The following is a 26,622-nucleotide window of genomic DNA, read 5'->3' on the forward strand; positions in this document are numbered from 1 at the left end:
TGCTGCTTCACCTTGTACTTGTAGGTTATGGTGATAACGTCTTTTCTTAAACCTCATGAACTAGCCCCTGCTAGCTTCAGACTTTTCTTCTGCAGCTTCCTCACCTTGCTCAGCCTTTATAGAATTGAGGAGAGTTAGGGCCTTGCTCTAGATTAGGCTTTGGCTTAAGGGAATCTTGTAGCTGATTTGACCTATCCAGACAGCTAAAACTTTCTTGATATCATCAATAAGGCTTGTGTACTTTCTTCTTTCTCTCTTTTTTTTTTTTTTTTTTCTGAGACAGAGTCTTGCTCTTGTTGCCCAGGCTGAAGTGCAATGGCGTGATCTCGGCTCACTGCAACCTCTGCCTCCCGGGTTCAAGCGATTCTCCTGCCTCAGCCTCCCATGTAGCTGGGATTACAGGCACCTGCCATGATGTGCTTTTCATTTGTTTGCTCTTTGGAGTAGCACTTTTCGTTTCCTTCAAGAACTTATCCTGTGCATTCACAACTTGGCTTACTGGCACAAGAGGCCTAGCTTTTGGCCTGTCTTGGTTTTCAACGTGCCTTCCTCACTAAGCTTAATTATTTATAGTTTTTGATTGAAAGTGAGAGAAATGCGACTCTTCCTTTTCCTCGAACACTTACAGGTCATTGTAGGGTTATTAATTGGCCTAATTTCACTGTTGTTGTATCCCAAGAAATAGGGAGGCTTGAGAAGAAGTAAAAAGATGAGGAAACAACCTGACGAGGATACAGTCAGAAAACTCACGTTAAGTTTACCATCTTACATAGGTGCGGCTCATGTGCCCCAAAATAGTTACAATTGTCACATCAAAGATCAGGGATCATAGATCACCATAACAGACAGAGTAATAATTTAAAAGTTTGAAATAATACAAGTATTACTAAAATGTGACACAGAGACACGGTGATCACATGCTGCTGGAAAAAGTGGTACCAACAGACTTGTTCAATGCAGGGTTGCCACAAATCTTCAATTTATAAAAATTGCAATTATCTGTGAAGCACAACAAAGAGAAGTGCAATAATACAAGATATCCCTGTAATGAAATCTTAGAGAATTGTTAACATTACATGAAATAAACATGCACAGAATTGTTTTCAACATATATTTAAAGGCAATTATTTAGAATCTTTTAAATGTGTATTAAAATTCAGAAGTTTTATAAATTTGAACTTTAAATTTTCCTCACAAGCTAGATAAGTTACTGCATTCAGCTCTTCCTACATTCAGCTCACAATATTTGTGGCTTCTGCATCTGTAGATTCAGCCAACTATAAATAGAAATTTTTTTTTTTAAACAGGATAGTTGTGTCTGTACTGAACATGTATAGGCTTTCTTGTCAATATTACCTAAACAGTACAGTATAACAACTAGTTACATAGCATTTACCTTGTGTTAGGTATTAAAAGTTATCTAGTATTATTCAAACTATATGGGAGGGTGTGTGTAAGTTATATGCAAATACTACACCATTTTATTTAATGGACTTGAGGATTTGTGGATTTGGGTATGAGGTGGGAGGTCCTGAAACCAGTCCCCCTTGGATACCAAGGAACAACTGTATTTTACTATTACTATTATTTTTCCCATTTTTACATGGGGAAAAATGTAAGCATGTTGCATATATAATTGTAAGTGGGTGACTAGTTCAGCATTGCTTAAATTACTGCTGGATAGCACCTCCTTTGTTTTACATTGATGTTCACAGTACTGGATTCCCTGTATTTTAACCATTGGCATAATTATCATTAATTTGTACTGTGGTTGACAATGAATTATAAGGTATGTTTAGTAACAGTGATTGCTCTTTTATGAAATTACAAACATTAAACAATATTAAGGAATTGTTAACATTGTTAGGGTGTGATAATGATATTGTAGTTATATTTTTTATAGTTAACAGCTGTTATATTTAGGTGGTAGATATATCAATATGTTTAAATTCATTATACTATTCTTGGTTTTTTGTATGTTCTTGACATTTTTTATAATAAAAAAGTTAAAAAAAAAGTTAGCAAAAGATTGTTTTCCCACTTTCGCCTAAAATAATGTCGAGACACTGACAGAGGACGAGATGTTTTCATTGAACCTGTTCTACTAGGAAAGAGATGTTTGAAGTAATGTTTGTAAAGTTTTACTCTGAAAGGTAAAAACAGCCACATGTTGCATATTTATGTGTTTAAAACAAAACCTTGAATGAACTAATATTTTCCCACTTTGCTTTTTAGTGGAATATTTCAGATTATTTTTTCCAAAGAGGGGAAACTATTGAAAAAGAATTAAATAAGGAAGAGGCAGCACAGCAAAAGCAGGCAGAAGAGAAAGGAGTGGTTTTAAATCGGCCGTTCCACCCTGCACCGCCATTTGATTGCTTGTGGTTATGTCTTTATGCAAAATTGGGTGAGCTATGTGTGGATCCCCGTCCTGCTGTCAGGAAGAGTGCAGGGCAAACTCTGTTTTCTACAATTGGTGCACATGGAACTTTATTACAGCATTCAACCTGGCACACTGTTATCTGGAAGGTATTGTAAAATAGATTGGACTATCAGCTTTTAATGAAACATGCTTATATATTAATACTTTTTCAGTTAAACTTATTTCTTTTAATTTTTAAAGAATTTCCATGTATTTGTGTATTTGACAAAACAGGAAATAATAACTGTCATACTGTAAATTGTACCTCACACAGAGCAAATTAAATATTAACAGCCTTATCTCTGTTTCTGTCTTCATCTCTTATTATCACTTTCGTGATTTCTGCCTTTATCTTTCTCTTTTTTCCCCCTGTTTTCCCAAATTGTAAAAACCAGGAGTTACTAAACAACAAAGGGTAATCAGTCCCTTACAATAGAATGGAAAGCTTTTGAGGTTTTTGTTTGTTTTACTTTTGAGGTCTACTTATAAATATGTAATTTAAATACAATCAAAAGAGAATTTTATCAACAGATGAATATCAATAGTAATGAAGTTTACTTGTTTTCCAAACAAAAGTAACCTCCAAGTGGTATATTGTACATGTAATGTTTATTCATTAAATTACAATTTCATTTTTTTCTTCTTTTGAAACTTTCTAATAAAATCAGCAGTTTATTAGTGATCATTCCCTGTTTGCTGAAAGTCTCTTCTTTTTTGTTCCATCTGTTCCATTATAATAAAATTCTGTTTATAATCCTTTCATGTGCTTTTGTGAGTTTTTCAAATTAATAGACCCCAGAATGTCTTCTTAAAAAATTAATGGACTGGACATGCTGGCTTACGCCTGTAATCCCAACATTTTAGGAGGCTGAGGCAGCAGGATCACCTGAGGTCAGGGGTTCGAGACCAACCTGGCCAATATGGTGAGACCCCATCTCTACTAAAAATTGTAAGAAAAAATAGCTGGGTGTGGTGGTGCACACCTGTAATCCCAGCTACTCGGGAAGCTGATGTACGAGAATCTCTTGCACCTGGGAGGTGGAGGTTGTAGTGAGCCAAGATCATGTCACTGCACTCCAGCCTGCGTGACACAGTAAGACTGTCTCAAAAAAATATAATAATAACACTCTGTGTTCCCAAATAAAATAATCCAAAGCCCTGTTTTCTTTTTTCACTTAATTTTTATTTTTTTTAAAGTGATAAATATTATATATATTATAGTAAAAAACCCTCTTTCCTTCTGTCTTCTATTTCATTTCCATCCCATAGTTCCTCCTCAGATCGAAAACATGCTTAATTCTCCCATAGTTTGTTTTTAATCTAATACTTTTCTAATTTTCCTTTCAAGCAACTTCATTTTTTATCTTCTTACTGCCTAATTCTTAATGATTTTTTTCTCACACCCCTTGCATTGTTTCATTTTCTGTAACTGATTTCTACTTCAGTCTCTTAAACATTAGAGTGTAACAGAATCACCTTGAAGACTTGTTAAAGCACAGATTGTTGAGCCACTATTGTCAGCCCTCCCCCAACTTGGATTTCTGATTATTTTGACCTGGAGTGAGGCCTGAGAATTTGTATTTCTGTCAAGTTCCTGGGTGAAGCTTGATGCTGCTGGTTAGTTCAGAGACCACTTTGAGAAACACAGAAATTATTCATAGGCTACAGTTGGTCTTTTTTTGTGAGTGAAAGATAGGGTCTTTCTCTGTTACGCAGGCTTGAGTGCAGTGGCCTGATCGTAGCACACTACAGCCTTGACCTGCCAGGCTCAAGTGATCCTCCCACCTCGGCCTCTTGAGTAGCTGGGATTATAGTCTCACACTACCAAGCCCAGCTAATTTTTAAAATTTTTTTTGTAGAGACAGTCTCACCATATTGCCCCGGCTGTTCTCAAACCCCAGTCTTCAAGCAATCCTCCCCACTTTATGGCCTTCCAAAGCACTGGGATTACAGGCGTGAACTGTCTCCAGTAATTCTACTTTTGTCCTGGACCCCTCCCTTTAGCTTTGTTTTTTTTTTTTGTTTTGTTTGTTTGTTTGTTTGTTTTGAGAGGGAGTCTCGCTCTGTCACCCAGGCTGGAGTGCAGTGTTGTGGATCTCTGCTCACTGCAAGCTCCGCCTCCCAGGTTCACGCCATTCTCCTGCCTCAGCCTCCCAAGTAACTGGGACTACAGATGCCCACCACCACGCCCGGCTATTTTTTTTTTTTTTTTTTTGTATTTTTGGTAGAGACGGGGTTTCACTGTGTTAGCCAGGATGATCTCGATCTCCTGACCTTGTGATCCGCCCACCTCAGCCTCCCAAAGTGCTAGGATTACAGACGTGAGCCACCGCGCCCGGCCGGCTTTGTTCTTTTTTTATACATTACCCCATAGATCCTCCATTGATACCTCAACAAGTCTTATATTTTATCCAGTTAATTTAATTTTATTTTTTATTTAAGGCAGTATCTCACTCTGTTGCCTAGGATGGAGTGCAGTGGCATGATCACGCTCACTGCAGCCTCAACCTCTCCCGGGGACTCAGGTGATCATCCCACCTCAGCCTCCCAAGTAGCTGGGACTACAGATGTATACTACCACATTTGGCTAATTTGGGTTTTTTTTTTTGTAGGGACTGGGTTTCGCCATGTTGCCCAGGCTGGTCTTGAACTCCTGGGCTCAAGCAATCTGCCCACCTTGGCCTCCCAAAGTGCCAGGATTACAGATGTGAGCCATTGTGTGCAGCCTTATTTTTTTATATTCCATGATAAACTTAAGAATATATAATTATGGCCAGGCACAGTGGCCCACGCCTGTAATCCCAGCACTTTGGGAGGCCGAGGCGGGCAGATCACCTCAGGTCAGGAGTTCAAGACCAGCCTGGCCAACATGATGAAACCCCATCTCTACTAAAAATACAAAAATTAGCTGGTGTGGTGGCAGACGCCTGTAATCCCAGCTACTCAGGAGTCTGAGGCAGGAGATTCGCTTGAACTTGGGAGGCAGAGGTTGCAGTGAGGTGAGCTTGTGCCTGTGCACTCCAGCCTGGGTGATAGAGTGAGACTCCATCTAAAACAAAAACAAAAACAAAAAAAAAGAATGTGTAATTACCTTTATTGGTCAGTTCCCTCCAATATATAGGGATTGATAAGACTTTCAGGTATATTTTTTGTAACACTTTGTAGATTCCTATGCTGTTGCCATTATGCTATTACTTAAGCTATATTATCAATGCATTTTAAATGACATTTTTATAAATATTTAGGTACTCTTTCATCTACTGGACAGAGTTCGAGAGTCCTCTACCACTGCAGACAAAGAAAAGATTGAGTCTGGAGGTGGCAATATTCTCATTCATCATTCAAGGGACACAGCTGAGAAGCAATGGGCTGAGACATGGGTGTTAACATTGGCTGGAGTAGCAAGGATCTTCAACACTAGAAGATATTTGCTGCAACCTTTAGGTATACATATATTTTTTTCTGGTTATACAAGTAATCAATGTTAAAAGAAATTTGGAAAATACAGACAATTCTTTTAGAGTTCATATACAATGCTACTACCTAAGAATAATCTACCTTAACGTAGTCTTTATGTGTGGTGTGTGTGTAAGCATGTGTATTTTCATTTGTTTCATTGAGAAATTATTTAATGTGTACCTACTGTGGGCTAGCCTCTAGGGGATACAATGAAAGGCAAAATACCCATCATTCTTGCTATGATGGGCATGAGGAAGTACCCATAATTACATAAATAAAGGCAAAATTTCTACAATGGCATGTTACAAGGAATGGTACATTGTGAGCTTCAGTAGGTATTTGACCTGGCCAGTGAATTCCAGATGGGCTTTCCTGAGAAAGCAATAGTTTTCCTGAGATCTGAAGGGTAGGAGTTCATCAGGCAAGAGTAAGATGAAGTGTGGAGAGCCTTACAGTCAATGAGAGAATGTAAAAGAGACAAGAGAAGGTTGAGGAAAAGAGATGGTGGACCCTAGCATGTTTAAAGGTCTAGAATGAAGAGAATAAGAAAGAGTTTGATTATCAAAGAGATTGAGAGGTAGTGAAAGGCCAGATCATCCAGATCATGTAGAATGTGTTAGGAGAAAGTTAGGAGACTGGGCAGGGTGGCTCATGCCTATAATCTTAACACTTTGGAAGGTGGAGGCAACAGGATAGCTTGAGCCCAGGAGATTGAAACCAGCCTGAGAAATATAATGAGATCTCATCTCTACAAAAATTTTTTTAAAATAAAAAATCATCCAAATGTGGTGGTGCACATCTGCAATCCCAGCTACTTGAGAGGCTGAGATACAAGGCTTGCTTGAGCCTGGGATATGGAGGTTGCTGCAGTTAGCCAAGATTGTGCCACTGCACTCAAGCCTTGGTGACAGAGTGAGACCCTGTCCCCCCCCCCCCAAAAAAAAAGTTAGGATTTCATCCTAAGAACAATGAAAAAAACTGATAGATTTTAATTCATGATTTAACATGATCAAATATGCACTTCAAAAAGATCACAAAGTACATGTCTTAGTGTGCATGTAGAATGGAATGGCAACAAAGAAGGATGGCAAGATGTTGTTGGACTGGTTAGGAAACTGTTGGCTGTGTGTATCGGTGGTTCTCAAACAGGGCCCATTTTTCTCCCATAGGACATTTGGCAATTTTGGAGACATTTTTAGTTATCATAACTGGGGAAGGTTGAGCATTACTGTCATCTGGGGAGGGTAGAGGCAAGGGTTGATGCTACACATCTTACAGTGCACATCTTACAATGCAGCCTCCTATAACAAAGAATTATCCAACCAGAAATGTCAATGGTACTAAGACTGAGAAACCCGGTTGCCGACTATACTACTTTCAGTTCTGGTGGTAATGGTGGTGGTGGTAGAAAAAGGTGAACAGAGATACTTTTGTACATAGTTATGAGAATGTTGTACACATTATTTTATCTATTTTATTATTTTGTGTTTGGCATTTTTTAAACTTCTTTGTGTTAAAGGACAAGCATATTTACTCATTCCATAGGCATTTTTATATGTTGTTCTTTATGTGCACTTTTTTCTCCTTTTTTCCAAAAATAATTTGCAGTGTCTGATCCATTTTGCATGTTAGGGCTTGGTATATGTATTTTTAAATATTGGGATTTTTTTCACATAAAATTTACATACAGTGAAATGCACAAATTTTCACTGTATATTTGCTAAGTTTTGGCAAAATAAGCATTGTTTTTAGTACCTTCATGATATTTCTCTTAAAAGCTAAGAACTAATAGATTTAGATTTTTTTTTTTTTTTGATGGAGTCTCACTCTTGTTGCCCAGGCTGGAGTGCAATGGCACGATCTTAGCTCACTGCAACCCCCATCTCCCAGATTCAAGCAATTCTCCTGCCTCAGCCTCCCAAGTAGCAGGGATTACAGACAGACATGCGCCACCATGCCCGGCTAATTTTGTATTTTTAGTAGAGATGGGGTTTCTTCATGTTGGTCAGGCTGGTCTCAAACTCCTGACCCCAGGTGATCTGCCCGCTTTGGCCTCCCAAAGTGCTGGGATTACAGGTGTGAGCCACCATGCCCAGCCTAGATTTAGATTTTTTTTTTTTTTTTTTTTTTTTTTTGAGACGGAGTCTCGCTCTGTCGCCCAGGCTGGAGTGCAGTGGCTGGATCTCAGCTCACTGCAAGCTCCGCCTCCCAGGTTTATGCCATTCTCCTGCCTCAGCCTCCCGAGTAGCTGGGACTACAGGCGCCCGCCACCTCGCCCGGCTATTCTTTTTGTATTTTTTAGTAGAGATGGGGTTTCACCGTGCTAGCCAGGATGGTCTCGATCTCCTGACCTCGTGATCCGCCCGTCTCGGCCTCCCAAAGTGCTGGGATTACAGGCGTGAGCCACCGCGCCCGGCCTAGATTTTTTTTTAAATGAAGACATAAGGCAGTTAATGACTTTGATAATTCTTTGTAAGTTGATGACTAAGAAATGATATTTGTTATTTTAGAATAAGTTTTATATTTTTAACATAACCATGTGCAATATATAATTACATCTAGTCTTTTAAAGGAACTCCCTCTCTGACATAAAATATGTTTTAGAGAAATTGCCGGAGGTTTTCTCCCTAAATGGCACAGGATATTCTAAATCTGATATTAGGTCACCATTCTGATTGGCAAATGTAATGATTCATGAGACTTTTAAACTGTGATGGCAACAGGTAGAAGTGTTTTAATTGTTTGACATTTTAAAATGTAAGTTGTCAAAACTCTTTTAAACAGTTTACTTAAAATTCTGTGTTTTTATTGTATGTAAATTTTACTTCTTTTTTTTTTAAGATAGAGTTTCGGAGTTTCACTCTTGTTGCCCAAGCTGGAATGCAGTGGTATGATCTCGGCTCACTGCAACCTCCGCCTCCTAGGTTCAAGCGATTCTCCTGCCTCAGCCTCTGAGTAGCTGGGATTATAGGCGCCTACCACCATGCCCAGCTAATTTTTTGTATTTTTAGTAGAGACATTTAGGTTTTATCATGTTGGCCAGACTGATCTCAAACTCCTGACCTAAGGTGATCCATCCGCCTTGGCCTCCCAAAGTGCAAGGATTATAGACATGAAGCACTGGGCCCAGCCCTCAATTTTTAATAAAAAGAATATGGTGGGGAAAGATGCATATAACTAGGCAGGTGTTACGGTTTGTCCAGAGTAGGCAGGTTACACCAGACCTACTTCAAGCTTTTCTGTTAACCAACTGTTTTCTCAGGAATTTGGGGTTTATCCCTTTTTTAAAAAAATCTGGTCATTTATCACCTTTCCAAAGTGAAAGTTCTTAAACTTTGATTATTTATTTTACATGTTTCATAGCCTACTTATGTTGTACTGCTTTGGAAAATATCAACTTTCCTAATTTTTTACATCATTTTAATGTAGGTATGTGGATAATAATCCGTGTTATTAACAAAGCCATTAGGCTTGTTTGCTGTAGTAAAAAGATCTGGCTGGACATGGTGGCTCATGGCTGTAATCCCAGCCCTTTGGAAGGCTGAGGCAGGAGGATTGCCTGAGCCCAGCCTGGGCAACATGGTGAAACCCTGTCTCTACAAAAAATACAAAAATTAGCCAAGTGTGGTAGTGAGCATCTGTTGTCCCAGCTACTCAGGAAGCTGAGGTGGGAGGATCTCTTGAGCCCAGGAGTTCAAGACCAGACTGGGCAACATAGCAAGACCCCATCACTACAAAAAAATAATTTAAAAACAGATTAGCCAGGCATGGTGGCATGTGCCTGTGGTCCCAGCCACACTTGGGAGGCTGAGATGGGAGAATCACTTGAGCCCAGTGAGCCATGATCATACCACATGATGCTCTAGCCTGGGTAACAGAGTGCGATACCATCTCTTAAAAAAAAAAAGAAAAAGAAAAAAATTCTGCAGCTCTAAAATAATTTAAATATGAAAACTAAAGTATAAAGTTAAGATTTATATGGAATGCGACATAGTTTATCTTAAATATTTAGACCAATAAAAAACATGTATTATACTGTCCTAAGTTACAACTTTTCCAATGATTCTCTGATTAAGAATGAGAACGTCTTACTTAATAATTAATAAAGGTAGATGGATAGACTGAAGATGTTACTGAAATGCTTTTGTTTCAACCTCATTGATTTATTTTTCTGTTCTCCTTAGGCAGAAGTTCTGGGAAATTGTATAAATATGTATAAGTACATACATATTTTGGGGTTTAAAATTTTTTTTTACTTCAGTAGCTTTTGGGGTACAAGTGGCTATTGGTTACGTGGGTGAATTGTATAGTGATGAAGTCTGAGATTTTAGTGCACCCATCACTTACCTGAGTTTTGTTTTTAAGATTGAAACGTTATTTGATATATCCGTCATCCTCTTCTTGGTGCCCTTTGTTCCTATATCTGAAAAATTTTTTATCGGATTTCTAGGTTGTGATAATTTTAATTCCCATTGTTAGTATCTTAGTACCTAGTCATATATTTTTCAGTTCTGTAGGATTTTAAGCAGAAAAATTAAGCAAATATGCTTTCAGGTGTCTAATATTAAGAGAAAATTTGGTCACTTTTATAATAGTTTTTCTTCTCTTCCTAATATAGGAGATTTTTCAAGAGCTTGGGATGTTCTTCTTGACCATATACAATCAGCAGCACTCAGCAAAAACAATGAAGTGTCTCTGGCTGCTCTGAAAAGCTTCCAGGAAATTTTACAGATTGTGTCCCCTGTCAGAGACTCGGATAAGCCTGAGACACCGCCTGTAGTTAATGTACCTGTGCCTGTTCTTATAGGGCCCATATCGGGCATGAGCAGGCCATTCGTAAGAACAGATTCCATTGGAGAAAGACTTGGAAGATATAGTAGCTCTGAGCCACCCATTGTTACTGATGAGCTTGAAGATTTGAATCTATGGTGGGCTGCGTGGAATACCTGGTATAGAATTGGATCTGAAAGTACTAAGCCTCCTGTTACTTTTGATAAACTAACCTTTATTCCTAGCCAGCCTTTTCTTACAGCCTTAATTCAGATATTTCCAGCTCTCTACCAACACATAAAAACTGGTTTCAACATGGATGACTTGCAAAAGTTGGGAGTCATATTGCACAGTGCTATTTCAGTCCCAATAAGTTCAGATGCATCCCCTTTTATTCTTCCATCTTATACCGAAGCAGTTTTGACAAGTTTACAGGAAGCTGTACTTACAGCTTTAGATGTTCTCCAAAAGGTAATATTATTTTAGTGGCTATCTAAGTATTAATGCATATAGTTCTCTGAAATTTTTTGTTTTGCTATATATTTGCAGGGATAAATTTTTATCATCAAGATTGTTTTATATGTATACTTTGGGACAAACTGAGGATTGTGAAGATCTAGGTATTTTGAAAACTTGTGGTTTTCTGATGTATTTTGAAAGGTAATTCATGTATGTTTTGAATCTTAAAGAAGCTGCCTGCATCCTCATGTTTCACTTCACCAGGATTTTTGGTTTGTCCATGCAAGTCTTCACAAGAGGATATAATATTTGGAATAAAAGTTTTAGTAAAGTACTTTTATAATTAGAAAATTGATAAGCAGTGGGATTTTTTAAAATCTGTGCTTAAATTTAGCTCTGAAATTATTGAAAGCCTATATTTTAAAAAAGAAATTTATGAAAAGTATTTTTCCTCACAGTTTTTAAAGAGATTTATTTTTACTGTGTGTATTTTGTTATTGCAAAAAAAAAACTATTCACACAAACATCTAAAATTATAGAGCAAATTCAGATTAGCAAGCAAGACTAGATCAAATTCAAAGTGTTTTTTAGAGTATCAAGAAAAATTGATAGCACAATTCACAGTCATCAAAATGCTAAGCAAAAATTGCCAACTGAGTAGCCAGCCATTCCAACAAAGTAAAGACATTCTAATAAGATTGGAGTAAATCTAGATTTTGATCACACATGTTATAAGTAACCATTTGTGTAGTGTAAATTAGATTTCTAATTAACTGCATCTTACCCAACTGGAATGATAAAAATTTTTCACAGTAAGAATTTCTACTGTACCATGATACCTCCTAATTACCTCTGGAAGAAGGTTAGCTGAGCAGCAGTTCTTGAACTGTTTAACCCTAGTTGTGTTGTGCAGGAAATGTGAGGAAACTAAAAATAAAAGACTCTGGCATTTAAAAAAAATTCAGTGTAGGGATATTGGTTTTCTACAATTGAACTCAAAATACCCATCTTTATTTTCAATGGGGAAGAAAAGTAGCCTGTCAGTAATTACCCACCCTGTCCTTGGACATGCAAATAAGTTGCTTATAGACTTCAGGGGATGGAAGAGTTATCCTATCAGAAAAGAAAATAAGACATAGGCCTTTTGAGATACCCGTAATCTGGTACTGTCATTCAGATCTTTGATTCAGGTTTTTATATATGTGTACAGGATAAACAAGAAACAACTTTTTTTTTTTTTTTCAGAAAAAAGTGTAAATTTTATTTTTAAAAACTCTGCTTTAGCAGTGAGAGGAAAAGTGGAATCATTTATCCCAACTACTGGTAATTTGTTCTGAGCTTTTAAGAGCTTTGAAAACAAAATATACCTTCAGTCTGAAACTTAGGAAGGGTTATTGTTGTTCATTTATATTATTTTAAAATTATTAATGTTCACACTAGCCATTGTTATGTTGTATGATTACCTAAATGATGTTTCGTAGACCTTGAATGTAAGATTTTTAATGGGTTTCTGTCCCCTAACAGAAAAACATATATTTTATTATCAGAGTGTTTTTATATTTTCTTCCACAGGTATGAGGAAATTTTAGCACAAGCCAAATTTACTTGCTTTTGGACTTTATCCTTAAACTAATAGTTATCCAGCAAAACATTTTATAGATAGAAAGCTATTTTCTTTCCTAAGAGAAAAACTGATTTCTGGTATCATGTTTTCTTTCTAAAGGGGAGCATTTATGTTGTTCTTCCTCAGTGCTTTTATATTGTTTAGGACTTCAAGTTCTCAGTCTTCTCTTTGTTCTCAAATCACCAGTTCCCCGCCAAGCTAACTTAGTTATATGTGCTAATTTATTTATTTATTTATTGCCAAGTTATTTTAGCATACGTAGAGGAGCTGGGAATTTAATTGTCTGCTTTCTGTATGTGCTGTACTGTAAGTCCTGAGGTCAGGAAACTGCATCTGTCTTATTTATTGCTAAACTTCTTAGTCAGATGGCTGGATACCGTATCTGCATTCATCACCAGGGCTGCTGGAGTTGCACTCTAGGAGACAATATCACATTGTATGTGAGTGATGCCCTTGGAGTTGTGTAACAAAGCCCTGTCTTCTAAGCAGCATGGGCAAGTTTCTTAATCTTTCCGTACTTCAGCTTCCTCATCTATAAAGTAAAAATAATAAATCTACAACTTTTTGCTTGTTAAATGGGATATGTGTAAGGCACTTAGTGCCTGGCATGAGTTAAACATCCAGTAAATGTTAGCTGTTGTTATTTTCATCATCAAGTTCTCTAGCAAAGGCCTTAGTACGTGCCAGGCACTGAAAAGATTATTGTTAAATGAGTTAGTAAGTGAAACCTTAAACAATATAAGAAATTAGGTGTTCAGTATTTTTTCTTGTTTCAAATAGACAGCTTTCAAGGACTAATAGAAAATATTATCTAGATTGCTTATCAATTCTTAGCTTTTGGACTAAAATTTGTTATCAGGTTTAGTCTATAGATTTTTTTGATATTCAGATTTCAGAATACTGAAGAAAAGCCCATAAAAACTCCTTAGATGCAGTTTGTTGTTAAAAAATTATAGGTTCCAAATTATGCATTTTTAAAGTCCGAAAATTGCTCTATACATCAACTATAACACTATTAGTATGTTTTCTTATTATAAAGGACCATTGAAAATCAAAATGCATAGTTAAAGTCATTAATTTGTGTTAAGATACTTACAAAGAAATTATAATACTTAGTTTTCTCAGGTACCCACCTGTGGTTTTTTGTTGTTGTTAGTCATTGAAAATAAAATAATTCACTTAGAGTAATTCAGTCTCTTTTTTCCACAGTAATTACTACGTGTTTACTTCTAGGAGTTAAGACCCAGCAAGAGGTTAATGAGGAAGAAAGTAGAACTATTACAAGCAGTCAGTAAAGAGAATTTTTAGAGTGCATAAATTTTACTATTCAAATTCTTCATTATTTCTGAGAAAAAAAATACTGAGACATGGTGTTAGATGTCTTTATACTACTTTCTTACATTATAATCATAGGACAATCAAACTTAGGTATGGGCAGTACTTGCATATCTACTTCATATCTCAGTGCAGTTTTATCTAAAAGTTCCATTAGAGCTAAATGGCTACATCTCCTCTCAGGGAAAATAAAACTAATATGTTATCTGATAAGCTAAAAGCCATGGAGTGCATAAAATAAACTTTGTACATACTGTTTTTTAATAAATTTTTTTAAAAAGTTAAATGGAGGCCGGGCGCGGTGGCTCAAGCCTGTAATCCCAGTACTTTGGGAGGCCGAGGCGGGTGGATCACGAAGTCAGGAGATCGAGACCATCCTGGCTAACATGGTGAAACCCCGTCTCTACTAAAAATACAAAAAACTAGCCGGGCGTGGTGGCGGGCGCCTGTAGTCCCAGCTACTCGGAGGCTGAGGCAGGAGAATGGCGTAAACCCGGGAGGCGGAGCTTGCAGTGAGCCGAGATCGGGGCCACTGCACTCCAGCCTGGGTGACACAGCGAGACTCCGTCTCAAAAAAAAAAAAAAAAAAAAAAAAAGTTAAATGGTTTGAATTTTGGTTTAGTATTTTAAGAGTACCTGCCCTCTCAGGCATAAAGTGATCATCCTTTTTGTCTTATAAAGCACAAGTATATTTTAGACACTTCATAAATAAGATTATTAAATATTTTTCTCAGAGAAAAATGAAGACTTAAACAAGAAAATATGAAAAGAAAAAATTTGTGTCTAGAAAAAACCCAATTTAAGTATTTTCAACACATTTGAAATAATTAAAATCTGCCGTCTCATGATACGCATTTTATTCTTTCTTCCTATCAGATTATTTGAAGTAAGAAACCTAGAGAAACTGGTTACTATTTATTAAAATGTTTTCTTATATTAAAATATTTTAATTTATTTTAAATCAAATCTATATATTTAGATACATTTTACATTAAATATACACAGCCCTGTTAAAAATTAATCCACACATTTCTTTTAGAAACAAATTTTCATAGATGACTTATTTTCCCAACTGCAACACACATGATTATTTGTTAAAGTTGGTGGACCAGGCATGGTGCAGAAATCAGATGTCATTTCAATGAACTGATATCACAGAATTTGAAGTCAATGTCATCGTGGCCAGTGATACATTCTTAATGGCCTAATGGCTGTATTACTGAACAAATAATCAGATTGTAGAACCTGAGGACTGCCTGGGACTTCTCTTTCTTTGCCCTTTTTCTATTCTGTTAAGAAATAAATCACACTTTAAAACTCATTTTTTAGCTGATTAACAGTTTCAGCCTATACTTTATTCTATAACAGTTTAAAATAGTTTGTGCCCTTTAGGGCTTAGAAAAGATGGTATAATACATAAAATAAGACAGGTTTTAAGATTCTCTGGTTAAATATATATACAGTAAAGAGCTTATTGGAGTTCAGATTATGCATTCTAATGTTCTTATTTTGCTTTTATAGGCCATTTGTGTAGGACCAGAAAACATGCAGATCATGTATCCAGCTATATTTGACCAGTTGTTGGCATTTGTAGAATTTTCCTGTAAACCTCCACAGTATGGACAGCTGGAAACAAAGCACATTGCAAATGCAAAATATAATCAGGTAATTTCCTGTAAATTGTATTTACTTTGTAAGATTTCATGGCTTATAAATACAGATAGTTTCACTTAAGATGGACTTTGATTATCTCAGAAAAGGATACTTTTCACTCACAAATATATTTACACATGTCTGTTAGCAGTTTAAGCTGAACAGAAATATTGTTTGGGAAAATAATTCTGTGTTCTTTTTCTCCTCATTTATGACTTTCCTCTTCCAACTGGTTCTTCAGAAAGCTTGGCCTTTCATATTACTCTGCAGTACATCTTTCTTGAGAAATATAAGTTCCTTTGTACTTCTTTCTTGGTTGCCCCATCCCAATACAAAACAGCATCTAAATTCCTAAGTCTAATCTTACTTAAAATAGATACCTGCCATGCAAGATGAAGAAACTGCTTGTACTAAATAAGAAGTTGTACACTACTGGTGTGAAATTTAGTTGGATTTTACATGAAATATTTTTATAGCCATAGTTGGCAAATTTTAACTTTGTTTAAGTAAATTTCTGAATGCATGCACATGCTGATTTTGTTCACTCAATATAAAAATTATAATTTTATATCATCCGAAAGTAGTTTTAATATGTATTAACTTTTCTCATTCTATTTGTCTTGCAACACAATGGAATCACAATAGATCCAACTATTTGCACCGGTGAGTTAAATTTCCTAAAATTGTCCTAACGTATTGGCAACAAATAAAGTACATCTTTCCCGGTTCTTGGTAGAATGCTCTATGTGCTTTTTCAAATAGTTTTAATTTTTTCCTGGCTGAAAATTATTTTTTTCATGAAGTACATATCTCTTTGAAAACTTTGCATGTAATATAATCTGACCTAAAACTAAGGCCTGAACTTTAAGACAAAGATGCTTTCTCTTTGAAAACAATATGATTAATTTAATCTCGTTTATTTTTAACTGCATGTGAAAATATTACTTTCTAGGCGGAATGGGTAGCCTTGAATTATGTGCCGTTTGCTGAAAGGTCTTTAGAAGTAGTTGTGGATTTATACCAAAAAACAGCGTGTCACAAAGCAGTGGTGAATGAGAAAGTGCTCCAGTATATTATTAAGGTATCTTTTTTTCATTTCGACACTTTCATTAGATTGTGAGAACATTATTGAAATTATTCATTAGGTAATATATTATCATTATATTGGGATAGATGGAAAATACAATTTGTAATATTATTTGTAGTAACTTTTCTCCAATATTCATGAATTGTATATAGCAAGCCATTTTTCTAAAAGTTCTTTTTAGTGAAAAATATTTTAACATAAATGTGCATTAAATTTGTTACAATTCTTACATTTTCCCACATAACCCGATGAGAGGATTTCTTAGGACAATATTCCTTAAGGTTCAAGGTTGATGAGCATTCAGGGAGAAATTCACAATGCAGCCCATAAACTTAACTGAACATGCATGCTGACTTTTTTAAAGCCACTTTTTTAGTGTATGGACAGCCATTTAAAAGATTCTTGTTGATTGTGTTTCGTTCCTCTAAGGCTTATTTCTTGTTTTTCCCTATGTTTTGAAGGACTAGCCCTAAACCTTGTTCTTCCTCTAGCATGTGGATGTACCTTATGTTGATCATATAAATACCAGACCAACTTGAGCTGTCTTCTTTCAAGACTCATCTATCCCCACCTTTCTTCATTGGTGATTTTTTTCATTTTTCTTTCAGCATCTTATGCAAGGATTATTAAGCCTTGGATACTACAAGAATTTTCTCTCAACTGTACTTACTATTCAAATTGTCATCCTCTTTCAACTTTCCTTTGTTTCTATGTCCCTTAAATAATCTGTGGCCTTCACCTAGTCACCACTCACTCTTCGCCTATTGTGTGTTGGCTTATGTCCATATTGCTCTACAGAAACTGCTTTCTTAAAGTTACAAAAGACCAAATCTTCACATTCTCAGTCCTTCTCTAATGATTTATCTTCCCTATAGCATAGTACTGGCCTTCTGAAAGCTGAGCTTTCTGAAAGCTCTTTCTTCCCTTGACTTTTATGATACTTTTCTCTCCTCACTGCTTACCTTACCAAAGCTATCCTCTCTCTTCATTTATTGAGCATATTTTTAAAGCATCTTTCTACAAGGTACTAGCAATTTTAAAATGAATAAAATCATTCTTACATTTAATAATTCAATATAGAGAATAAAGAAAGGCAAACAAGTGATAATACAGTATGTTAAGTGCTAGGTAAAGACCATAGTGGAGGCTTGGCAGATTGACCTATCTGAGCATGTTTCTTATCTTTAAAAGAAGGATAATACCAATACTACTTACATGTCTTATGTATAATAAGAGAATCCATTGAGATACAGCATTTAACGACGCTTGCCAAGTAGTCAGTGCTGAATAAAAATTGAGTTCCTCTGAAAGACAAAAAACTAAGTCAACTGCTGAGGGGATTTGGGCACGAATTAATAGAGATGACACTTGAAAGAGTTAAGAGTTAGGTTAAAAAGGGGGAGGCAGGTATTATAGGTAAATTAAACAGTGTAAAAGATCATGGTATATTTTTAAGAAATGTTGAGAAATTTAGTTCGGGACCTGGGATATGTCTGAAAAAATAACTGTTGGTCTTCTAAGCCATCATAAGATCAGACTTTATTCTTTAACCATTGAAGGATTAAACACTAAAGAGTAATATAAATCAGGTTGTGTTTTTTTTTTTTTTTTTTTTAGACAGAGTTTTATTCTGTCACCCAGGCAGGAGTGGAGTGGCATAATTATAGCTTACTGCAGCCTCAAGCTCCTGATCTCATGTGATCTTCCTGCCTTAGCCTCCCAAGTAGCTGGGACTACCACCACCCCCAGCTGATTTTTAGATTTTTTATAGAGACTGGATCTTGCTATATTGCCCAGGCTGGTCTCAAACTCCTGGCCTCAGGCAGTCCTCTAACCTTCTCCCAAAGCACTAGGATTATAGGTGCGAACCACTGTGCCTAGCGTCAGTTTATACATACACACACACACACACATACATACATACATACATACACATTTTTTTCTTTTTTTTTGAGACAGAGTCTTGCTCTATTGTCTGGGCAGGAGTGTAGTGGCTCAGTCACTGCAGTCTCCACCTCCCGGGTTCAAGCAATTCTCCTGCCTCAGTCCACTGAGTAGCTAGGAATACAGGCGCACACCACCACGCCTGGCTAATTTTTGTATTTTCAGTAGAGATGGGGTTTCACCGTGTTGGCCAGGCTGGTTTTGAACTCCTGACCTCAAGTGATCCACCCACCTCAGCCTCCCAAAGTGCTGGGATTAAAAGCATGAACCACCATGCCCAGCCACTCAGTTTGTATTTTTAAAGAAGTTAAATGATCTCTTTTCTATAATCCCATTTCATTGATGCCACTTACCACATTGTTTTGTGGTTAATTGGACAAGGCTCTTTCTTCAAAATTGTGAACCTTGTGGTGGCAAGTAATTACTGAGCACGTGCTGTATACCACTAGTGGCCTGTTTAGTTGTGTAAACATTTTTAAAAATAAAATGTATAAATTGAATGGATCTGCTATGCTTAATGTTTTTCTTGATTTTAATAAAATATCAATTGCAGTAGCAAACAATACTTTTCTTTCATCTTTGCTTGAGTTATAAAATGTAAACTCAAAATGGCCCATATATCATTTAGTATTCTTTTGGTTGCAAATGACATACACTCAGGCTCTGACTAGCTTTAACAATAAAGGGAACTCTTGGGCATGCTTGATTGAAAAATTCAAAGATAGAGGAAGGGCTTTATGACTAGTTGATCCAGTGGTTCAGCAGTATCATCAAAAACCACATTTCTTTCTCTAGAAAGTTCTGCTAAGAATTGACCATATCGTTTGTTTCTCTTCAAAGCTGTAGGCCAGTAACAGGATTATATGTCCAATAGGAAGAGCGAGGAAGAGAGGGAGAGCGAGAGAGACAGAGAGAGTGTGTATGTTCATGCATACACACATTCACACACTTCTTCTTAAGTTCCTAAAATTAATTTTTAGTGGATCAGCTTTGGTCCCATACCCACTCTTGAACCAGTGATTATGGCCAGGGAAATTGATTGGATTCATTGGCTTAATCAACTTACCATCTCTTTGCCTGAATTCCCAAACTGGAAGTAGGGATAGTTCCTCCTAGAGCACATGGATTATATGGAGGTGGAAGGAGGGGAAGGGGATAAATAGATTCTGGGTGTGCTAATTATCTGTTAATGAAGGCATATTTCATGCTAGTATGTAATGGTTAATATGTATACTGTATGAGTATTCAGTAATAATTTGTGTGGAAGATGATATTTGGTTTTATATCCTTGAAATATGAAAATGTTTCTACTCTTTCTTAGACCAGAATTTTTATGTAAAAGCAGAATTTTTACTCTAATGCAAATTGCCTGACAGTATGCCAAAACTGTTTGTCAATGGTGCTCTGTGTTAGTTCTTTATGAAGTTTTGGTCAGTCTAGTGTTCTGATTGCCAGATGGAACTGTGATCAGAGAAATTCATTCTGAACCACCACATTAGTTCTTTTAATGAATAAAAGCCACCAATCTCAAAAGTTGATCAGTTGAAAATATAAGTCACTATACTTAGTCACTATATATCTAGTTATTGTACATAATTCAAATGCTCTACTCCTGTACCCTCAATGGTCAAATCTTAAATTATCAGTTTTACTGAACTATTTGGAGAAGGAAAAAAGTACACAAAAGTATTAGAGTAGGATATAAAATTCAAATAATTTTACAGATAGAACATACAACTTCAAAGTATTGACATTTTATGCTGTGTTTACTCTTCCCTCACCATTAGTTGGAAAATACAGTCGTGTACTGCTTAAGGACCGAGATACGTTCTGAGAGATGCATCATTAGGCCATTTCATCGTTGTCTGAACAGCATAGTGTACTTACACAAACCTAGATAGTATAGCCTACTTCACATCCATGCTATATGGTCTAACCTATATATGTGGCAGATGACTGTATAAGCAATATTGACCCTTTGCAGATGGGATATCCACATCAGCCAAATTATTTTTTGCTGGAAGAAATATGGCAGAATTTTCTTTTTCTTTTCTTTCTTTCTTTCTTTCTTTCTTTCTTTCTTTCTTTCTTTCTTTCTTTCTTTTTTTTTTTTTTGACACAGAGTCTCGCTCTGTCGCCAGGCTGGAGTGCAGTGGCGTGATCTTGGCTCACTGCAACATCCACCTCCCGGGTTCAAGCGATTCTCTGTCTCAGCCTCCCGAGTAGCTGGGATTACAGGTGTGTGCCACCACACCCAGCTAAGTTTTGTATTTTTAGTAGAGATGAGGTTTCACCATGTTGGCCCAGATGGTCTTGATCTCTTGACCTCGGGAACTACCTGCCTTGGCCTCCCAAAGTGCTGGGATTAAAGGCTTGAGCCACTGTGCCCAGCCAGAATTTTCTAATTCCATAACGTCAGGTTAATAAAAGCTACAGAATTGTGTTTCCTACTCTTAACTGTTCGGATACTATCCCTGTTATTAATGATGAAAAACTGAGATTCAAAAATGTTATTTATTTAGGCTCATTGTTTATAAGATAGAGATAGGATTTAAAAGTATATCTTTCCAGGCAGTATTTGAGGACCTTTCTGGGAATTGACCTTTCTGGGAAATAACCTCATTTTTTAAATGAAAATACAGTCCTTTTTAAGATGAAAATACCTATGCTATTTTTTTCTCTACTGTAGTTTTTCTTACGTAATTAAAATTGTGTGTGTATGTTTTAATTAATGCTTATATTAAACTGTCTTTATTTTCAGACTCTTAGGGTTCCTCTCAGTTTGAAGTATTCCTGCCCTTCTGAAAGCACATGGAAACTAGCAGTATCCTCTCTCCTCAAAGTTCTTTCTATTGGGCTACCTGTCGCCCGGCAGCATGCTTCTTCTGGAAAATTTGACAGTATGTGGCCAGAACTAGCCAATACTTTTGAAGATTTTCTCTTTACTAAAAGGTCAGCTCATTCATTTTAAAAATTAAGACAATCTTTCAAGAAGTGGCACATTATATCTTCAGTTGCTCTAAAAACAGTTGTCTTTATTCATTAACAAAGTAATTGATTATTAAGGTTGCTAGATTGTATTAAAAACACCTGGATTAGCCATTTATCCATTGGGTACATTATCCATGAACAATGGAGATTTTTGCTTTTTGTATTATTTTTAGTTATAAGACAGGAATATCATATATAAAACAATACGAATGCATCATATTTAAGCATTTTAACTTAATAAAACTAAGACGATTCATTTTTTCATTTGATGCCCATTGAGCATTACAAGAGAAAAACAATGTTAGAAAATCAGTGCATTACCAGAATAAATTGGATGAGTGGCAATATAATGATCAACTCTTTAAGATGTTTAGATTTGTCAGGGAATAATAATTTTCATTTTATGGTATCTAATTTAAAGCTTGTATTTAGGATGCTATTTTGACCCCTCACTGAACTACTTACTGTAGGATGATTGGAACACCGACTACGTTTTTTGAATGAAGAATTTGCTGAGGTCCACCTAGAGCTGTGCTATTCAGTACAGTAGCAATCACTGGTTACAAATGACTAATTAAAACCAAACTTTAAATAAAATTAAAATTTTCTTCAGTCTCTCTAGGCATGTTTTAAGTACTCATTGCCATGGGTGACTAGCAGCTGCCACACTGGGTAGAACAGATTATTGGACATTTCCATCATCACAGAAAGTTGTGTTGGGCAGGACAGATCTAAAGCGTGCCCTTTTACTAAATGTGGACTTGTCTGTAATAGCTGTAATAACCAGGCATTATTTAATCCTTCTAGCACAAGTAATTATCCTTTGTGTTACAATGGTGAAATTCTTTTCTGATACAGAGCCTTGCTCTGTTGCCCAGACCCAAGTGCAGCGGTGTGATCACAACTCGCTGCAGCCTCGACCTCCCAGACTCAAGCAATCCTCTCACCTCAGCCTCCTGAGCAGCTGGGACCACAAGTTCATGCCACTACACCTGGCTAATTTTTAAAATTTTTTGTAGAGATGGAGGGTCTCACTATGTTGCCTAGGTGTCTTGAACTCCTGGGCTCAAGTGATCCTCCCACTTCGGCCTCACAAAGTTCTGGGATTACAGACATGAGCCACTGCGCCTGGCCAATTTTTTAAATGTTTGTATCCATCAATCATTTTTTGATATTGTAGAATAATACTGTGTACTGCTAAATAACTGTTTAACATTATTAGTTTGAAACCACTTAAATTACGGGTGTGATGTAGTTGAAGAAAAAACTACATTGGCATATGGATAATGATTGAGTCCACAACAGAATGAATTAACTGAAAAAAATTTTCTTTACTATTCTAATATGATTTAATTATTCAGTAAAGAAAATTTCTGGCTGGGCACGGTGGCTCAAGCCTGTAATCCCAGCACTTTGGGAGGCCGAGATGGGCGGATCACGAGGTCAGGAGATCGAGACCATGCTGGCTAACACGGTGAAACCCCGTCTCTACTAAAAAATACAAAAAGTTAGCCGGGCGAGGTGGCGGGCGCCTGTAGTCCCAGCTACTCGGGAGGCTGAGGCAGGAGAATGGCGTGAACCCAGGAGGCGGAGCTTGCAGTGAGCTGAGATCCGGCCACTGCACTCCAGCCTGGGCGACAGAGCGAAAGTCCATCTCAAAAAAAAAAAAAAGAAAATTTCTAGGGTGCAGAAGATTAACTTGCATTTCCCCTATAAAAGTTTGTCTTGTATTTCAGAATTTAAAATAATAATAGGTGATCCTAATTTCTGTCTTGCAAGTGGTCAGACTTTGTTTTGTATTTTATATATTTTTCACTTCTAGAAATGTTATTGATACCAATGTAAGCATATTGTGTTTCTGAAGGAAAAATTATATGCACTCATAAACTATATTCAAACAAATTATGTTTTCGTCTTTAAAATAACTCTGAAAATTTGAGTTCCTTCATAGACATAAGAACCTGAGTCACTTAATTTGTGTCAAGCACAAAGGTTGAGAAATTTAAATTTTTCCTTTTATTTTCTAATTTTCTATATATGCTTAATGCCCCGTTAACAAATTGAATAAGCTTTCAGATCAGCTTTTTTTTTTTTTTTTTTGCAATGAGTAAAACTTCTTTAAGTATTGCTTTCCCTAGCCAGATGTGGTGACACACCTGTAATCCCAGCTACTTTGGGAGGCTGAGGTGGGAGGATTGCTGAAGCCCAGGAGTTCAAATCCAGCCTGAACAACATAGCAAGATCCTGTCTATATATAAAAAAAGTTTTTCTATGTAAAATAATATTTTATATAATTTTGTATCAATGCAGTTGTATACTTTCATTTAAAATTTTGGCTCTAAATTTAGAAGCTTTTGTTTGCTTGTTTTTGTTTTTCTTGAGACAGTTTTTCTGCCATCTTCCTTATTCTTGAGTTTCTTATTAAATATTCTTCACTTTCTGGACTTTATTCTTATTTTATTAAATCTCGTTTTCCGGAGAGTTTTTTTAATATAGAAAAGTGAACACTGGAACCAACGGCCAAATAATAGTATTGTACATAATTTTGTATCAATGTAGTTGTATAATTTCATTTCAAATATTTTGCCTGATTACGGCTCTACTTATCTTAAAGGTTTGAATATGTTTGGTGTGTTGGAAAATACATTACTTAAGAAGCAGCCAGCATAGTGGATAAGAGCATTGGCTTGGCAACCAGACTACCTGGATTCAAATCCCAGTAGTACTGCTTTGTACTGCTTTTTAGACAAGTTATTAAACCTTTCAGTGACTCATTTTTCTCACTGTTAAATGTCAGTAGTAATGCTGCCTAACTTATAGGGTTATTGTGAGGATTAAATCATTTAAAATGAGTGAATGCTTAGAATAGTACCTGGCATGTAAGTACTCTAAAATGCTTGTTACCGCTATTATTGTCATTAATGTTTTTTCTTTCTTTTAGAAAAGGTGACATTATACATGTTAATTCCTATGAAACAACTATATTTTAAACCAGAATTCTAAAGGCCAAAACTCTAAATAACTGAGACTTAGAAATGTAGCTCTAAATTTGGAGGTTTTTGTTTGTTTGTTTTTATTTTACTTGAGACAGTGTCTTGATTTGTCACCCAGACTGCAGTGAAGTCGCATGTTCATGGCTCACTGCAGCCTTGACCTCCTGACCTCAAGTGATTCTCCCACCTCAGCCTCCCTTGTAACTCAGACTATAGGCGTACACCACCACACTCAGCTAATTTTTGTATTTTTTTGTAGAGACGGGATTTTGCCATGTTGCCCAGGCTTGGAGTTACTTTTAATGGCTAAAAAATAATAAAACTTCTAAATTCAGCTCTCAAGTAACACAGCATCAGTATTCCAAGTTATGGTTATTCTAGTTATAGACTGAAGCTTTCTACTCCATGGAGTAGTTGATGAACACACTAAATTGAGAGTCAGGAGACCTGTGACCTGGTTCTGACTTGCTGTCTACTTTCTGTTGATCATGAGCTGGTCCTTTCCCATCACTAGGCATTATTTTCTTTATTTGAAAGACAAAAAGAAGGCCAGCCGGAGTGTGTAATCCCAGCACTTTGTGAGGCCAAGTTGGGAGGATTGCTTGGGCCCAGGAGTTCAACACCAGCCTGGGCAACATAGTGAGACTCCGCCTCTACAAAAAAATTTTAAAATTAGCCAGGTGTGGTGGCGTGTGCCTATAGTCCCCACTACTTGGGATGCTGAGGTGGGATGATTGCTTGAACCCGGGAGGTTGAGATTGCAGTGAGCTGTGATTGTGCCACCGCACTCCAGCCTGGGCAACAGAGTGAGACCCTGTCTCAAAAAAGAAAGATGAAAAGTTATTTGTTAGAGTAATTGTAAAGGTCCTTGAATGTTTTTAAACAGCCTTTTTAACTTACAGCTTATATTGGATAAAGCCAGTTTAGTTTTTGTTTCATAGATCAAAAATACTTTAAAGCTCAAATAGAAAGCTTTTATTGGTCAGTTGATACTAAAAATGCAGTGTTAAGAGAACTTAAAAACCATGTACATTTTCACAGTTTCATGAGAACAGGTTTTCTCTTTGTTTTTGTTTTCTAAATGACTGATAACTTTGGAGGTCATAAACTTTTAGATTTTAAACTTTACTTAATGCCACATATGTACTATGTTCTATAGCTGAAGTTTATCAGTAGTATTTGAACAGTAGCAAGATTATTTTGGAATGTTGCTTGGAATGGCAAGACTTAATGAATTTAAATAAGACTGATACTTGATCATTTTTTTATATTGGTACCTTTATAAATCCTTTAACCTAATTAATATATACTCTAAGACTTTAAGAATAAACATCTCTCTCTCTCTAATATTCCCCAACCTTTTTGATCTGCAAGATGCTTTGGCAAGGGAATACAATAACACAGAAACTACAAATAAAATCAACTAGAAGAAAAGAAAGCCTTTGCATGTCATTGAGGGCTATTATAAGTAAACAGTTTAAGAGAAAGAAAAAGTCAAAGTTGAAAAACATAAGGACTGCAATTTGGTAAACACTTGAAGTCTATTAGAAATTCATTCAGCCAACTTTAAATACCAAAACATGGTAGTTATCAAAGGAGACACAATGGGTGAGTGGGAAGTTATACAATTAATGATCTGTGGACCTTACATTAAAAATCACAAAGGACTGTGCAAAAGAATTGAAAACACATGTTCACACAAAAACTTGGACACTAATGTTCACAGCAGTGTTATTCATAGTAGCAAAAAAGTGAAAGTAACCCAAATGTTTATCAACTGCTGTATAGATAAATTGAATGTAGTATATTCATACAGTGGAATATTTTTCAGCCATAAAAAAGGATGAAGTGCTAATGCATGCTCTAACATGGATGAACATTTAAA

At 36.3% G+C, this 26,622-nt stretch overlaps 1 protein-coding gene across 10 annotated transcripts in view; it reads left to right on the forward strand.

Moving 5' to 3' along the window:
• MON2 (MON2 homolog, regulator of endosome-to-Golgi trafficking) overlaps positions 1-26,622 on the forward strand; it is a 132,009-nt gene that overhangs the window by 83,885 nt on the left and 21,502 nt on the right. For 7 of the 10 annotated variants that reach the window (XM_065524517.2, XM_065524519.2, XM_005571422.4 and 4 more), the window contains 7 exons: positions 2,236-2,529; positions 5,668-5,866; positions 10,500-11,122; positions 15,591-15,734; positions 16,368-16,385; positions 16,675-16,803; positions 21,515-21,705. In XM_065524517.2, coding sequence (XP_065380589.1) covers positions 2,236-2,529; positions 5,668-5,866; positions 10,500-11,122; positions 15,591-15,734; positions 16,368-16,385; positions 16,675-16,803; positions 21,515-21,705 — 1,598 coding nt within the window. The remainder of the gene's footprint in view (positions 1-2,235; positions 2,530-5,667; positions 5,867-10,499; positions 11,123-15,590; positions 15,735-16,367; positions 16,386-16,674; positions 16,804-21,514; positions 21,706-26,622) is intronic. The other 3 variants (XM_005571424.4, XM_074007329.1, XR_012420431.1) reach the window with 2 other exon arrangements.

Source organism: Macaca fascicularis, chromosome 11, assembly GCF_037993035.2.
Source record: "Macaca fascicularis isolate 582-1 chromosome 11, T2T-MFA8v1.1".
NCBI lineage: Eukaryota > Metazoa > Chordata > Mammalia > Primates > Cercopithecidae > Macaca > Macaca fascicularis.